The sequence below is a fragment of the Epinephelus moara genome, chromosome 19 (assembly GCF_006386435.1).
Source record: "Epinephelus moara isolate mb chromosome 19, YSFRI_EMoa_1.0, whole genome shotgun sequence".
Classification (NCBI taxonomy): domain Eukaryota; kingdom Metazoa; phylum Chordata; class Actinopteri; order Perciformes; family Serranidae; genus Epinephelus; species Epinephelus moara.
This window is the reverse complement of record NC_065524.1, coordinates 31180174-31195037: the sequence shown is the minus strand read 5'-3', so window position 1 is coordinate 31195037 and position 14864 is coordinate 31180174. Positions and strand designations below refer to the sequence as shown.

The 14864-nt window shown below is 40.0% G+C and overlaps 2 protein-coding genes across 2 annotated transcripts; one reads left to right on the top strand and one right to left on the bottom strand.

The window, feature by feature from the left end:
- Window positions 1-2748: 2748 nt before the first annotated feature.
- Window positions 2749-6883, bottom strand: LOC126406957 (caspase-14-like). Its single transcript, XM_050071565.1, has 6 exons — window positions 6768-6883; window positions 6513-6668; window positions 5514-5739; window positions 3335-3493; window positions 3147-3256; window positions 2749-3055 (listed from the first exon to the last, which is right to left on the bottom strand). Exons 1-6 carry the CDS (start codon window positions 6786-6788, stop codon window positions 2849-2851), a joined length of 879 nt encoding a protein of 292 aa, XP_049927522.1. The 5' UTR covers window positions 6789-6883; the 3' UTR covers window positions 2749-2848.
- A 3551-nt stretch (window positions 6884-10434) lies between these two features.
- Window positions 10435-13982, top strand: LOC126406935 (caspase-14-like). The gene is made up of 6 exons (XM_050071526.1): window positions 10435-10753; window positions 12429-12590; window positions 12676-12889; window positions 13021-13134; window positions 13256-13365; window positions 13456-13982. Exons 1-6 carry the CDS (start codon window positions 10463-10465, stop codon window positions 13633-13635), a joined length of 1071 nt encoding a protein of 356 aa, XP_049927483.1. The 5' UTR covers window positions 10435-10462; the 3' UTR covers window positions 13636-13982.
- The last annotated feature ends 882 nt before the right edge of the window (window positions 13983-14864 follow it).

The following is a 14864-nucleotide window of genomic DNA, read 5'->3' as shown; positions in this document are numbered from 1 at the left end:
CACACACACACACACACACACACACGCACACAGCTAAGGTCTTCTGAGGATACCTCATAAGTACAAAAAAATCTATTCTGGATTTGAAGTCGTGTCTCCTTCACCCAGTTTTTGTTTCGTTTCATGGAGGCATCTCGTCTCTGTGTGTGTGAGTAAGGGCTTCACTCCGTCTCTGTACTGTTATCTCAGCCCTGTTTTAACACAAACACACGTGCGCCTCCCTCCACTCCGCTCTTCTTCTTCTTCTCCTGTCCGGAGTCTCCTTGTGCTTGTAAAGGCGAAAGCAAAGAATGTTTCCAGCAAACACTTTTTTGTAACAACTTTAAACAATAAAGTGTAAAAGTGACATATTTCACTGTGTGTGGGGCTATGATTTAAAAACAGCTCTGTGTTTTACAGCTTAGAAATACAGAGAACAAAAATTTAAACGCAACATTTTTGTGTGTGTTTGCTACTTTAAAATCTAAGACTTTTGATGCACTCAACAGATAATATTTCTCTTAAATCTTGTTCCACAAGTGTGTTAAGAGCCCTGTTAGTGAGCACTTCTCCTTTATCAAGATAATCCATCCACCTGACAGGTGTGACATATCAAGACGCTGATTAACCAGCGTCATTACTACACAGGTGTGCCGTGGGATGGTCTGACAAAAGAGAGGTGCTCACGAACACAGAGTTAAACAAATTTGTGACCAAAATTTCTATCAAGTGCATAATAAAGTCTTAGATCCTTATCTTAAACCTGTGAAAAATGGGAGCAAAAGCAAAAGTGTTGGGTTTAAATTTTTCTTCAGTGTCATTACCAGAGAGGTGGATATATGTGCAATTATAATAAAAAACATTTGGTCAGTACTTGTTTTTTATAAGGAAGGAAATGCATTTAACACATTTGTTTGACCTCAAGGATACACACAATAGACCTGTTTCACAGCAGACATTTTGACTTGTCATAGTAGGTAAAGCACAGGTGTATTTAATAACATCAGTGATGGCTGCATTCCACTTATGGGGGGCTTTGACAGTGTGCATGCTGCCTCACTGGAATAGCATACTGGGACACTAATTTAAGCTGAGACATCGTTAATGTTATCAATTTCACCTGTGCTTTTCCCACTATGACTCGTCAAAATATCTGTTGTGAAAAAGGTCTATTTGTACGGAAGCGTATTGCATTCACTTGACAAATTAAGAAAAATCTGTTTTATTGAGTAATTTTTTCTGTTTTTCGGAGTAATTTTTTTTATTTTTCTGTTTTTTTCGGTGTAATTTTTTCTGGTTTTCATGGTAATTTTGTTTCTGTTTTTCGTGGTAATTTTTTGTTTTGTTTTTTGTGGCAATTTTGTTTCTGTCTTCGTGTTTTGTTTTGTTTTTTCGGGGTAATTTTTTCTGTTTTTCTGAGTATTTGTTTCTGAGTTAGGAGAGCAATAGAACAACAGACTTTCATTCCTTTCTTGAGAGCTCGATATAATGGAAGCAAACATGACCCACTTGTTTAGTCCAGTTTTACTTTGTTTTGGGTTTGAGACACTAGGAGATACTCTTGTCTTTAAGTCATATAGATGGTGTTATCATTAGTTTGTCGACTTTACGCAGGCACCTTAAGACTTTGCGGTCATTCAGACGAAAAGCCCATTCAGATCTGCTGGACATTGCAGTGTTTCTCCAGAATCAGTTGGACACAATCTGCTGGACATTGCAGTGTTTCTCCAGAATCAGTTGGACACATATGGCAAGCTCCATACAAAACAAAGTAAAACTGGATTAAACTAAACAAGCGGGTCATGTTTGCTTCCATTATATCGAGCTCTCAAGAAAGGAATGAAAGCATCTGTTGTTCTATTGCTCTCTTAACTAAAATACTCAGAAAAACAGAAAAAATACCCCGAAAAACAAAAACAAACAAACACGAAAAACAGAAAAAAAATTACACTGAAAAACAGAAAAATAAAAAAATTACTCTGAAAAACAGAAAAAAATACTCAATAAAACAGATTTTTTTTTTTATTTGTCAAGTGAATGCAATACGCTTCAGTAATGATGAGACACCATTATGAAAGGGACGTAAAACTTCTGACAGAAGTTACAGGACACCTCCAACTGCTAACAGGGTAAGCTATTACTCTTATAAATTTTTAATCTGTCGTATATTTGTAAAATCTTCCCAGGCCCTAGAAATAGAAAAACTACATTTATTTTCGTGATGTCTGGAGCTGCAACCATTCGTCGATTGGCAACAGTTGATAATCAAAGAATGCTTTTAGTAGTTTTCTAAGGTGATGCAGGACAACCACCAGTCTTTCAGAAAGAAGGCTTTCACCCCGTCAAGATAAGGTTCTACAAATCCATGATGTGGGCAGCATGCACTCTTGTCGCCACCGTGTTTGAGGTGTACGGAAGCATACACAAGCCATATGCTCTGATGAAGGTCAACAGACTTTTCGGTCTAAGGTCTACGCTTAAGAATAAAGTGAAACACTGCATAGATGTAAGGGGCGGAAATCTTTTCTACCGGTAGGAGCCAAACACTTGCTGGTTTCAAGCTTCTTAATGTGAGAGATTTATGATTTTATTTGTCATACATGATAATAAAAACTGAACAGCTTTGGATATTTGGAGCGCTGGTCATATAAAACATACCATTTGAAAGTGACACCTTGGTTTCTGGGAAAGTACACACTGACTATTTTTTTGTAATGTTTTATTGACAAAATGATTGATCGAGAAGATATAAGGCAGATTAATCAATAATGTAAATCAGTATTTACAGTCCTAACAATGTAATCTCATTGAAAAGTAAGAATAGTAAGAATCTGATGGAGAAACCAGGGCTTTCAATCTTCTTAAAAGGTCAAAATCTAAAAGGAAAGTCAAAGAAAGTGGGTGAGAAAAATTCTGACATCAGAGACGGTAACTGTGACGTGTACATGTCACCGAAACCTGAGCATCTTCTTCTGCCCAAGTAGAGCGCTTTGGTGAGGGTCGACTCAACGGTCATTACGGTCTTTCTGATCCCATTTTCGGTGTAGGTGTCTTCATCAACCATCTTTTTGTTCACCTGTTGAGTAGCAGAGAGACGGTTTCACCCTGTTGTTAAACTGTTCAACACACGATGATTAAAATCCCATAAGGTGCCCCTGCACATGTACCTTCACAAACAGGTCCCGCAGATGTTCATTCTCTGTGTCAGCTGATGCAAGCACCTCGGCCAGTTTGACGAACATATGTGATCCTGCATTTGTCATCCAGGCCACAAAGTCTGCGAGCAAACAAACACAGCTTTAGGTTTGCTTTTATGTTTTAGTCACTTTAAAAATGATTAATATTTTGATATTACCTGGTTTTGTTGGGTAAGCGACAAACATGTGAGGAATCAGTGGTGACCGAAACTTGTTCATGTAGGCTCTGTGATCGTATGTTTCCATCTGTGCACTCAACTGAGCCATCAGGTGATAATCTCTCTCTTTATCAGCACACACACCGGGGTCTTCCATGTCTAAAAACAGCAAATTAAACACAGTTTTTACATTTGTTTGAATTGTTTTCTATACCAACATGTGAAACAATCAGCATTTTGTGTTTAATGATGGAGCACTCCCTCATTTTTTTGGTACTTGCTGTCATTTCCCTTTTCCTCAATTCATTTTAGCTGAATGTCGCGATTCCCCTGAGTTGATTGGAGGGTTATTTAAATCACCTGTTGCACAGGGTGTGCTGCAGCATGACTCCTTAATAAGAATTTAGAGCAGCTTGGTGCATTTCACCTCTCAGCCAATCAGGGTGTGAAGACGCCCTTTATTAAAAGCTTAAGAGAGGTTGAGAATTGTGCATCCAGGGCATTTTGATCCTTCCTTGACCTAATGCTGACCTCATGTTCACAGATATTGTTACACAGAAACTCTGCTCTCTAGGTCCTTTAAGTCTTTGTTGTCTTTTACTCTTCTGATTGAGGGTGATTTTGAGCTTTGAGATAATTTTAAAGCAGTGGTTCCCAACTGGTCGGGTCTCAGGGTATAGATTTCTGCTTAGTCATTAGTTAAAGGTCCAAACAGCTGAATACCTTCAGCGTCATACTTGCGTTTGGCCATGTTGTCAGGCTAGTTTGCTGTCTCTGTCAAGTAGCTGTCTGTTAGTCACTCACTATAGAGCAGGAAACGGCACATTAGAATAAAAGCTTTGTGCTGAAAATCTGCTGTACTTAAAAATAAAGTGTGTTTTATACAAACTAACTTTGACAAGTTCACGTGTCACTTGCAGTCCATTCAGAATGAGCCCAGGACCCACTTTTGGACCACGACCCACCAGTTGGGAACCACTGCTTTAAAGATCACCTTTCCATAAAGTTACATCAGCCCAGTTACCACAGAAAATGTTGACATTGTACGTTTCTGCAAATTGTCTATACTATAATTAGCAGCGTTCACAGACAAACATCTGGACACATTTTCCCCACAAATACAACATGCTAACGTTACTAGCGCAAGCCTATGGCATTTTACATAGCATAAATTAGCTTAGCAGCTCGAGATCTTTTCCTCTTCTCATATAAAACCAGGGACAACAGCAACATTTAACAAAGGTAACAGTACATAATTTGGCTCCATTACAACTCATAAGGTTCACTGACCAAACAACTGTCTCATACTTAGCATGTTTTCCAAACAAATACAACAGGCTAACGTTATTAGCACGAGCCTATGGCATTTTACATTGTATAAATTAGCCTAGCAGCTATCGATAATTTCCTCTTCTCATGTAACACCAGGGACAACAGCAACACTTAACAAAGGTAATGGTATATAACTTGGCTCTGTTACAACTCACAAGATTCACCAATAAAACAGCTGTCATACAAGTTTTCCAAACAAATACAACATGCTAATGTTATTAGCACAAGCCTATGGCATTTTACCTTATATAAATTAGCCTAGCGACAAGCGACAAACCAGGTGTTTCAAACCACAACATCATCTTAACCTAACCACAACAATGTGTTTTAGTTGCTTAAACATAACCACACTTAAACCATCTCAAGGTGGAGGGGATAGTGGATTGCGAGTTATCTAGACGAAATCACTGCCAAGCTGCAGACCACTGTTGGAGACCAAAAGGTCAACAAAGTTGGCTGGTTTTTACCAAGTTCTGTGACAAAGCTGGGTATTTTAAGCCATAGCATGACCTTTCCTAACCAGAACTATGGGTCTTGTGCCTAAACATAACAGCACATTGTCCACAATGTTGTTGAAGCATAAAGTTTCAGTTGCATATTGGTGGATTGCAGAAATTTGCTTCTCCAAGTAAATATTTTTTATATCATGTGGTTGTGAACCAGTTCTCAGGCTGCTCCCTGATCAGCTAAAGTCAGGGGAATCAGTGCCACCACAATGATGTTAACTGAATAATCAACACCAGTCTGTTGAATTACATATAATACTGTGTTGACGTCCCCACTTCACTCAGTTCATGAAAATAACAGTTTGAACCAATTTCATTAGACACAGCTGGATTCTACTCACGTCCCCTGCAGGCATCAAGCATGAAAACCTTTGGTTTGCCCCTCAGCTTGGGGCACTGTTGATCATTGAAACAGTGAATGATTTCGTCCACTTCCAATGTATTTTCCCATGGATCTATGATGACGTTGCGGTTTCCGTGGGAAGAGGTCACCACAAACACACAGCTGATGTCCTCATGACTGCGGTTGATTCTGTCTCTGAAGGATCTCAGTTTATCTCTCATTTCCTGATTCCCCACAAACACCCCCCCAAAAAAGGAAAGAAATAATAAGGAATTAATAAAACCCTGTGCACATTTATCAATGCACTAAACTTGTAGCTTAAGTAATTTTAATTAAGCTGTTTGATATTGCTCCCTTTTGTCCTCAAATTGTCACTTTGAAGAGTCACTGATTTCCTTTGGGTCCCTGTAAAATATTGAGTAATGTTATATAGAATATATACATGCCAGGCCTGGTGTGCATTGTTATAACCTCAGTCATTTAAATAAAATATTGGGATTAAAAATGTGTAATGTAATTCAAACTTTATGTGCATACACCAAAGGGCAAGTCAAACTCTCAAGGCACACCTGTATTTATATCTGTGCACAATAACCTCTATAACATGTGTTATCATGACACACACGTTTGTTTTTATCAACTAATATTCAATAACAATTGACAACCAACTATTACTCATGAAATATTTAACAAAATGATTCAAGAATTAATTTTCAACTTCTTAAAATTACAACAAATCACCAATAACACATTCTTTTTATGTGGGAAATAATGTAAGATTAATTTTATTTTATTTTATAGCTAGAGTTTGCCTCTTTATTAGGAAATGGGTGTGCACAACATACTGATACAGTCAATTAAAAATTAATTCATAACTTTTTGTAAAGGCCCAGTTGAATGTTGCAATGATAATGTGCGGTTATCACAACATCCCACGGCACACCTGGATTTGTACCGTGTCACACCATTTGAGAACCACTGCAGTAGACAGCCATACCTGGACAGATCCGTCAATCACAATTTCATGCACAAAACCAAAATCGTTGAAAAATGTTTCCATTATCTGAAGGTCTCCGACGGCACCGTCATTTCCCTCCTTCACACACAACATCAGTGCTTCTCGTTTCCCACTCATGTCATATCTCTCCAGACCCTGAAGGACAATAATGAAATGCCTTAGATGGATATCTTTTAAAATTAACACAATCTAGGTTTTATAAAAACAAATCTATAGATTATAAATAAAACTTACCATGTTGAAAGCCTGTGCCATGTCTGCCTGTTAAAGTCAGCACCTTGTGCGTGTATTCACTCTCTGCGCTGTGATTTGACTGATTGTTCTTTCAGGTTGGAGGCACATACGGTCACGTGTCAGTGTCAACATCTGGCCATCGGTTTACTGGAAATCTACCATGGAGACAAACTTGTTTGTCACCATTTCACAGATGTTTTTACGCTTTTGAATCTCACCACACCTTGGTTTGTTTGTGATATGAACAGTATCTAGACTGATAAGATTTTCAAAGCACTGAAATGAAACTAACAATGAATGATGGGATACATCTGATGATATTCTGAGGAGGAAGAAGAATCAAATAATTGCTTAAGTAAAATTATTAATACAACATAATGTACTTAAAATACCAAAACTAAAGTGCTCAAAATGCAGAGCGGCTATTGTTAGTGTCGGATCATTATTATAGATTATTATAAAATACTCATTGATATATTAGGGGTAGTCTGACATCACTATCAGCAGTGCATCCACAGCCTTCCAAACTGCTACTAATGCCTGTTGATTAATAAATGGTTATCACTGACTATAGTTAAGGTTACGGGACAATAGTTTTCATGGTTTTAAGAAAAACGACGTGAATGTCTCATTTGTAGCTGGTGAGGCCTCTTCTGCCTCATTTGCCTGTTGTCCCAATTAGGGATTAATAAATGTCTTCTCGAAAGTCAACTGAAAGTCATTTTGTATCTATTGCATACACTAATACACACACACACACACACACACACACACACTAAACAAAAAGTCAGAGGAAGATTATATCATAATAAAAGCATGCTGGCTTGGCTTTGTTTGCATGGTCTTCAGGGAAATATTTGTTATCTTTGGCAGAGTTTCCAGGGCTTTCCGTGAAAAGGTGTAAAGAAAAACTGTTTGTCGAGAAAATGATTGTGATTGAAAGGTTAGGTGTGTCAGATTTAGGGGGATGTATTGGCAGAAAATGGAATATAATATAATAAGTATGTTGTCTTTGGTGTATAATCCCCTGAAAATAAGAATCATTATGCTTTTTTTTTTTTTAATCTCAGAATGAGACTTGTATATTTACATAGGGAGGGGGTTCTTGTCTATGGAGGTCACCATGTTTCTACAGCAGCCCCAGATCGGACAAACCAAACACTGGCCCTAGAAAAAGCCATTCCTGTTCTTGCGTTGGCCACAGTAATTAGCAGTCCCTCCGCAACCACAGCATCAGAAAAATAAGATTTTAACTTGAAACTGCTTTATTCAGCATTTTTATTGGTTTGAAACACCTGGTCCTGTTTTGGAGATGAGGAGACCTTTGCAGATAATTCAGCCTGAACAATGAACACTAATGAGTGTGTGTATTTTGTTCCCCTGTGCAGTAATCATCTTATTTTACTTCCTGTTTTGCTCATCATGGATTACAGTCATAATTACAACAGCCGCTAGCCGACAGTCTAGATATATCGTTATTGGATTTTAGGACGCATTCACACTGGTGCTATTTGGTCCGCTTTAAACAAACCCTGGTCTGCTTCCACGGATAGTTCGGTTCGTTTGGAGTGGTGTGAACGCTCATTCGAGCTCACTTGCAAGTGAACCCTGGTGTGATTTGCTTACAGTGGGAAAAACAAAGTCAACCAAAGAGAGGAAGTGATGTAGTGCGTAGTACATTTTGGGTAGTAAAAAAACAAAGCCAGCAGTGAACCGGGGGAAGCAGAGGTAAAAAAAAAGGAAAAGTTGGAAATCCTTGTGGGCAAACGAGGAGGTGCAGGCGCTTACTGATATATGGTCAGAGGACTGTATATTGCAGTTGCTTGTGGCCAATCAACGAGCTGGGTTTTCTTCTTCCTCTTGCTTTTTTTCTTCCTAGTCAGTGGTCGTTTCAGGCAATACCGCCCCCAAACATGCAGCTGTTGTAACTGCGTGGCGTTGTCCAGGCAGTTGGGTCCGCTTTAAAAAGTGCAGAGTGAAAGTGAACCAAACCAAATGAAGGTGTGAAATTTTTTCTATTGCATTCTCCGCCCAATCGAACCGAGTCCCCCGGACTATCCTCGTGTGAATGCGCCCTACTTAGTTAGTGCTGGCCTCTGCCTGGGTTGTCCGTTGTCGCCCAAACTGTTGGTGCTAGTCATGGACAGCATCTTAAGGGGCAGCCGGGGGGAGGAAAGAGTCTAGTTTGTTTATCTCAAGCTCAGATATAATAGCATTAAAACTGCAAAGTGGTGACTGGCCAGGTTCAGCAACAAGCAGGAGATCCCCTCTCATTATTATATGGTTGCCTTTTTTTAAACAACAGTGTTTAATTTTTATTGGTTGAATATTGACAGCTCTAGGAGTTGACTCATCTACACTGCTGGTAAAACTTTAAAATTCACTAACCTGTATTAACAGATTGGCCTGAGGAGGAACTAAAATTGCTATTACTTCCTTGATGAACAGATTCTTATCACCTTTTACAGAACGCACTGGATGCCGTGCCAAAGATAACATATTTCATTGTTGCCAATGCAAACACATTCTTAACATCTTACTCTGTTGACATGTGCTAGTGGGTGCCATAATGTCTTTCAGTTTCATATATTGCACAATCGTGGCGCTGTCATTGTACCCAAATTTAAGGCTTAGTAATATAAGGACAAGCAGGCAGTTGTGTTAAGTCATCATTAGGTCATTTTTCTTCAACAGCACTTTGATTTATGACTCAATTCCTGAAAAACTAATGACACTCCTGTCAGCTGTACTTTCTGTAAGTGCTAATTAGCAAAAGTTATCGTGCTAAAAGGCTAAAATAAGATGGAGAACATGTAAAACTTATTTTGAACCTTCATAGATTGTAAAAATAATGGACACAGGTACCGTGACGTCGCCTATTAGTTAGGGGTCCACCGTTCTGAAGCTTCGGCATTTCAGCCGTAGCCATCTTGGTTTTTATGGAGCCAGAGGTGACCATGTTTGGACAAGAGGATGAAGCTGTAAAAGAGCGAGGGGTGGATCTGACTGAGAGGCCGAGGTCACTGTCAGCAGACGGCCTGTAACTCAAACTAACTCTAATTAAGCGTAACTTAAAGCCTCAATAAAATGTAAACAGGTATAAAAAGACTCATGAAGGGGGGAATTAGCTATAGAGACCAAAACTGTTTTTTTTTTTTTTGTACCAGGCTGCAAACATGTTTATGTAAAGTTGGGCATTTCAGTATGGGGGTCTATGGGGATTGACTGGCTTCTGGAGCCAGCCTCAAGTGGCTGCAGTTTTTGGCACTGACCATGTTGGCTTCATTTTTCAGCCCTGGAGGATGCCGTCTCTAAACTACATTAGCATTGTCATCATGAGCATATTCTAGGGGTGTAAGAACATACCTCACGAAGCTGATAGCATGACTTTTGAGACTTGGTTTAATACTTCATGCTAAAGCACCCATGATGTTTTTAACTCCAATGACGTCATTGGGGTATTGTCATGCTGGAAATTCATTGTGTGGTTGTGTTATCTGTGTGACACATGTATGATAGAGGTGTGAAGAGATAGAAGTGATGAGTATCACTTTCAGTTTTACCTGCACTCATGTGACAGTAGTAGGTGTGGCCTGTGTTGGAGGGAGTATTTAATGCTGACCTTTCAGTTTTGGTGCGCATATGATGAGGATACAGTGCTGTGACTTCATTTTTCCTACAGGTCAGTCTCAAAGATGGCTTATTACTCAAACCAAATCAGCACAAATGCTCGAGTGGCAAGATGGGGATGGTCTGAATACGATGAGAGGCACTACTCACAGGGTGACTGGAACATCCAGCAGCAGAACTATGCAGCCGTGTATGGGGAAGCTGTCGACACTGAAGACTATGTAGCACTAAGTCAAGCCAGTTGCCGTCACACTTCGACAACATATGAAAACTCAACTGACAGATTCATAGAGGAAGCAATGGCTCTGAGCCTTAAAGCACTGGTGATAGATAAACATCAACCACACAACATGATTGTAAGTATCATCCTCTACATGCTAATGTTTTATATCATCAGACTTTGCTGTGTGAAGTGTCACTGACAGTGACACTAAGAAAGAAGTCTGAATATCATCTTTGTTAACTAGATCTTCAATCAAGGCTAAACTCGACCTGGGAACAAATTGTTATAAGGTGGAAGACATTTTTTAGTCAGACCTGGTGCCTAGATAAGAAGTGGTTATTCTGTGTTACATACTCGAGGGAAACCAAACCATGGGATGGAGATGATGAAAAGATTTATTGTCACAAGAAATTAGAATGGTTGTGATCCGGGCTCTGTGGGATGGTGTGGGATGAAGCTGGCCAGGGATGATCCTAAACATGGAAAAGACAGGTTTTCAACACTGAAAAAAAAGGAAACACACAAGGAAAATAGTTACAGAGAAAATCTTACTTGGCTGTGAGGTTACCTACCACTTGGTTGAACAATGATCTGGCGGTGAGTGGTTGAAGAGCTGGAGAAGAAATACTGCAAGTTCACGAGCTGATGACGCAGAGCCGGAAACCAGGGAAACTACAGAGGGGGGCGACGCCCACACCAGCACACAGACAAAACTAGACAGGGGGAGGAAGACATACAGGAACACAGGGAAGGGGAAACACAAGGAAACACTAGTTACAGCAGTGCCGTAACACTCTGTACAATGGGCATTTTTGGTGCATTTAGCTTGTCAGTCATAGCTTTCTGTTGTCAGTATTGGCCTTACCCTCATCACCCAACAGGTGACTTTGTCATTTTAATCTATTATCAATCACAGATTCCTTTTTGTGTTCATTTCTTTTGAGGACGTGCAGACAATTCAAAATGAACAACTATGGTAGTTTTTTAAAGGTCCAGTGTGCAGGATTAAGGGGATATATTGGCAGAAATGGAATATAATATAATCTGTTTTTAGTCTGGAATCACCTAAAAATAAGAATCATAGTGTTTTTGTCACTGATTCGCTGCATAGGAAGCAGGTCCTCATCGACAGAGATCACCATGTTGCATCTCCATGTGTCCAAAGTAGCCCAGAATGTTGCTCTAGATAGGGACATATGCGTTTTTGGGATTTCGTGTGTGTTTTCACGTTGGCGCTGTAGTTAGCAGCCCCTCTGTGATGAGCAGTGTCAGAAAAACACTGATTCTTTTTAACATGAAACTGCGTTATTCAGTGTTTTTACTCGTTTTAATCACTGGGTCCATTTATTTTGGGGAGCAGGACCCCCCTAGACGCCACTGAAGCCCTTTAATTCTTACACACTGTTCCTTTAAATCCTAAATCCTTTATGTTAAATACATTAAATCAGGGTTTTTCAAAGTTTTTCCCTCAGACAAAATTGAGACAATGGCTCCACTCAGCATGTATTTGTATGAGTTCTGGCAATTACTGTGACATTGAAGAAAACGTGATGATTCTTGAGCAAGTTCTGGAGTTAGAAGGAGGGACCTTAAACTACGATAAATACGCAGATTTTTGGCAGTAGGTAGTGGATCAATGAAATCCTCTGGAAGCGTAAATCATGCTAAATCTTTTTCTCTGGCTGACCAACAACTGCTGATCTTTTTGACCCCTTCCAGGTGATGCTGTCAAACCCTGTCGTGGTCTAATGTTCACGGTCAAAAAGAGAATGTGACCAATATCATGTCCCCTGTCTTGTTTTTTGCAGGCGTACGAACCTGCATTAGAGTACACATTAGATGGAAAACGAATGGCTCTGATAGTGTGTGACACATCCAGAGACGGATGCCAGCACGACATCCAACGTGTGCTCAAATTCTGCGGCCAGAATGGATTCAGCTGTTATCAGACTGCCCAGTTCACTAAAGCGGTAGGTTAACATTTTCTGCTTTCCCTTCGCTTCAAACTTTTACTGTTTCCTTCTCATGGGTATGACGTTGTTGCTGAATGTAAAGGGGCTGATGGACGATTTGGAGGCCTTTAAGGGAATGCTGAGTGATGATGTCTGCTGCCTCACCATTTTCATCATGGCCCACGGAAGTCTTGGGCACATCAATGTGTCCAACGGCCAGATTGAGCTGCAGAGAATCTTTGAGATGTTTGACAACCGAGGATGCCCAGCACTGCGTGGAAATCCCAAACTGTTTGTGATACAAGCATGTCGAGGAGGTTCGTCACTGATAACACAAAACTTTATGTGACTGTGCCTCGTAATCAGGAGTTGTTGATTATTTTATGACTGGAATTGGACAAATACATGATTTTACGACATGTGATTTTTTTTCTTTTCTTACTTGAAGTCCAGCAGTGTTCAAATAACCCCTGTTTTGATGCAAGCGAGCTGTCAGGTGTAGATCAGGAGCGCCTGTGGCCGGTGGAGTCGGATTCCTTGTTTGTCTATGCAGTGTGTCCAGGTGCTTATTCCTGAGGTTATGAAACCACAGAAAATTAACAAATTGTTAGACACACAAAAAAACAGATATTTAATTGACTGATACACTTGAAGTTTACTTCATCTTTTTCTCTCTAACACAGGGAACCTGGCGATCCGTTACCCCGACACTGGGAGTCCACTGTTTGAGGAGATGAACCATGTCTTCTCTCAATCTGGCTCCGATTATAGCATGCATGATCTCTTCACCATGGTGAGTACCACCACAGGGGCAACACTGAATGAGTGCATTCAAGAGGAGAGCGGATCAATGACACCTCCTGTGTTTTTTTTACTTTCCCAGGTGAACAGCAGACTGGAGAAGAGAATAGAGAGAGTTGGATACAAAACAGACCGACGACCTTGGCAGATTCCACAGAACCTTGTAATGCCTGGACTGGGACGAAGGAGAGAAGCATCAGGACCAGTGGGTGGCCCACTGCATATTGTTGATCGTCTGACTCAAAAATGGTACCTGAGGTAGCTCACCAGGGAGAGCGCCTACCATTAGGAGGACAGTCCTGGACATTTGAAGTGGGGTTGAATGAGGTACTTATCCATAGTCAGTGTATTACATGCAGTAGATGGCAACATCCAGTTTGGAGGAACAGGCAGGAGTACTGCCATGGATTCGAAACAATGCACTGCTGTGGACATGGCCACAGCAAAATGTATTTTAGCCACCTAAAAAAATCAATATCAGTTTAATTGTGTGCTACATTGGGAATATTTTCACTGCTTTACCTTGCTGGGAAACAGACATTTCTTACAGAACTGCAGTTACATCACTCTCTTCGCAGCCAGACTCCACTGAGAAAAACAGTAATTTAACATCACTGAACAGGGGAGCTGCTGGTCTACAGCTGCCTCGATTAAGAAGTTAGTTTGTGTTATTGTGTGACTTTGGCATTTAAACGGGTTGGTTTCAGATTCACCAAAGTCACACAATAACACAAGCTAACTAAGTGATAGAGGCAGCAGTAGACCAGCAGCTCCTGTGTTTAGTGAGCTAAAATTCCTGTTTTTCTCAATGGAGTCTGGCGGTTTTGACAAGAGCATAGATTGGGAATGGGCTGTCTGACAGAAGGTTAAAGCAATCCTCATCTAGCCAGATGCCAAGATATTTGTACTCTGTGACTCTCTCGATTTCTGAGCCAGTTTTGGTGTATAAATGCACACTATTGAAATCAATGTTTTTGGCTCGGGTAAACAACACGTATTTTGTCTTATTTGCATTAAGAAGTGAAAAGAATTAAAAGCAGTTTGCAAGTTATTGATGGCTGTCTGAACAGAATCCGCAGTACAATATAAAATTGTGTCATCTGCATACAAATGGGCATGACAACCAATTAAAGAAGGAATAATATCATTAATATAGACAGTAAAAAGCAATGGACCCAAAACAGACCCTTGAGGTACACCTCCACTAACTGACAAAAAATCAGATTTTGTATGGCCAAGCTTAACACATTGACACCTGTCAGTCAAGTAGCTCTGAAACCATGCACATGCATTTTCATCCAACCCCATTGCATCTAATTTTCTCAAGAGCAAGTGATGATTGACTGTATCAAATGCTTTAGACAGATCTATAAAAAGAGCAGCGCAGTGATATCTTCTGTCTAATGCAGTATGTAGTATCTCTCTGTCTAATTGATTGGCTAATAGTCAGCTGATTGGTTGAAGTGGAGGGAGTGGGATGAAGAGAGAATT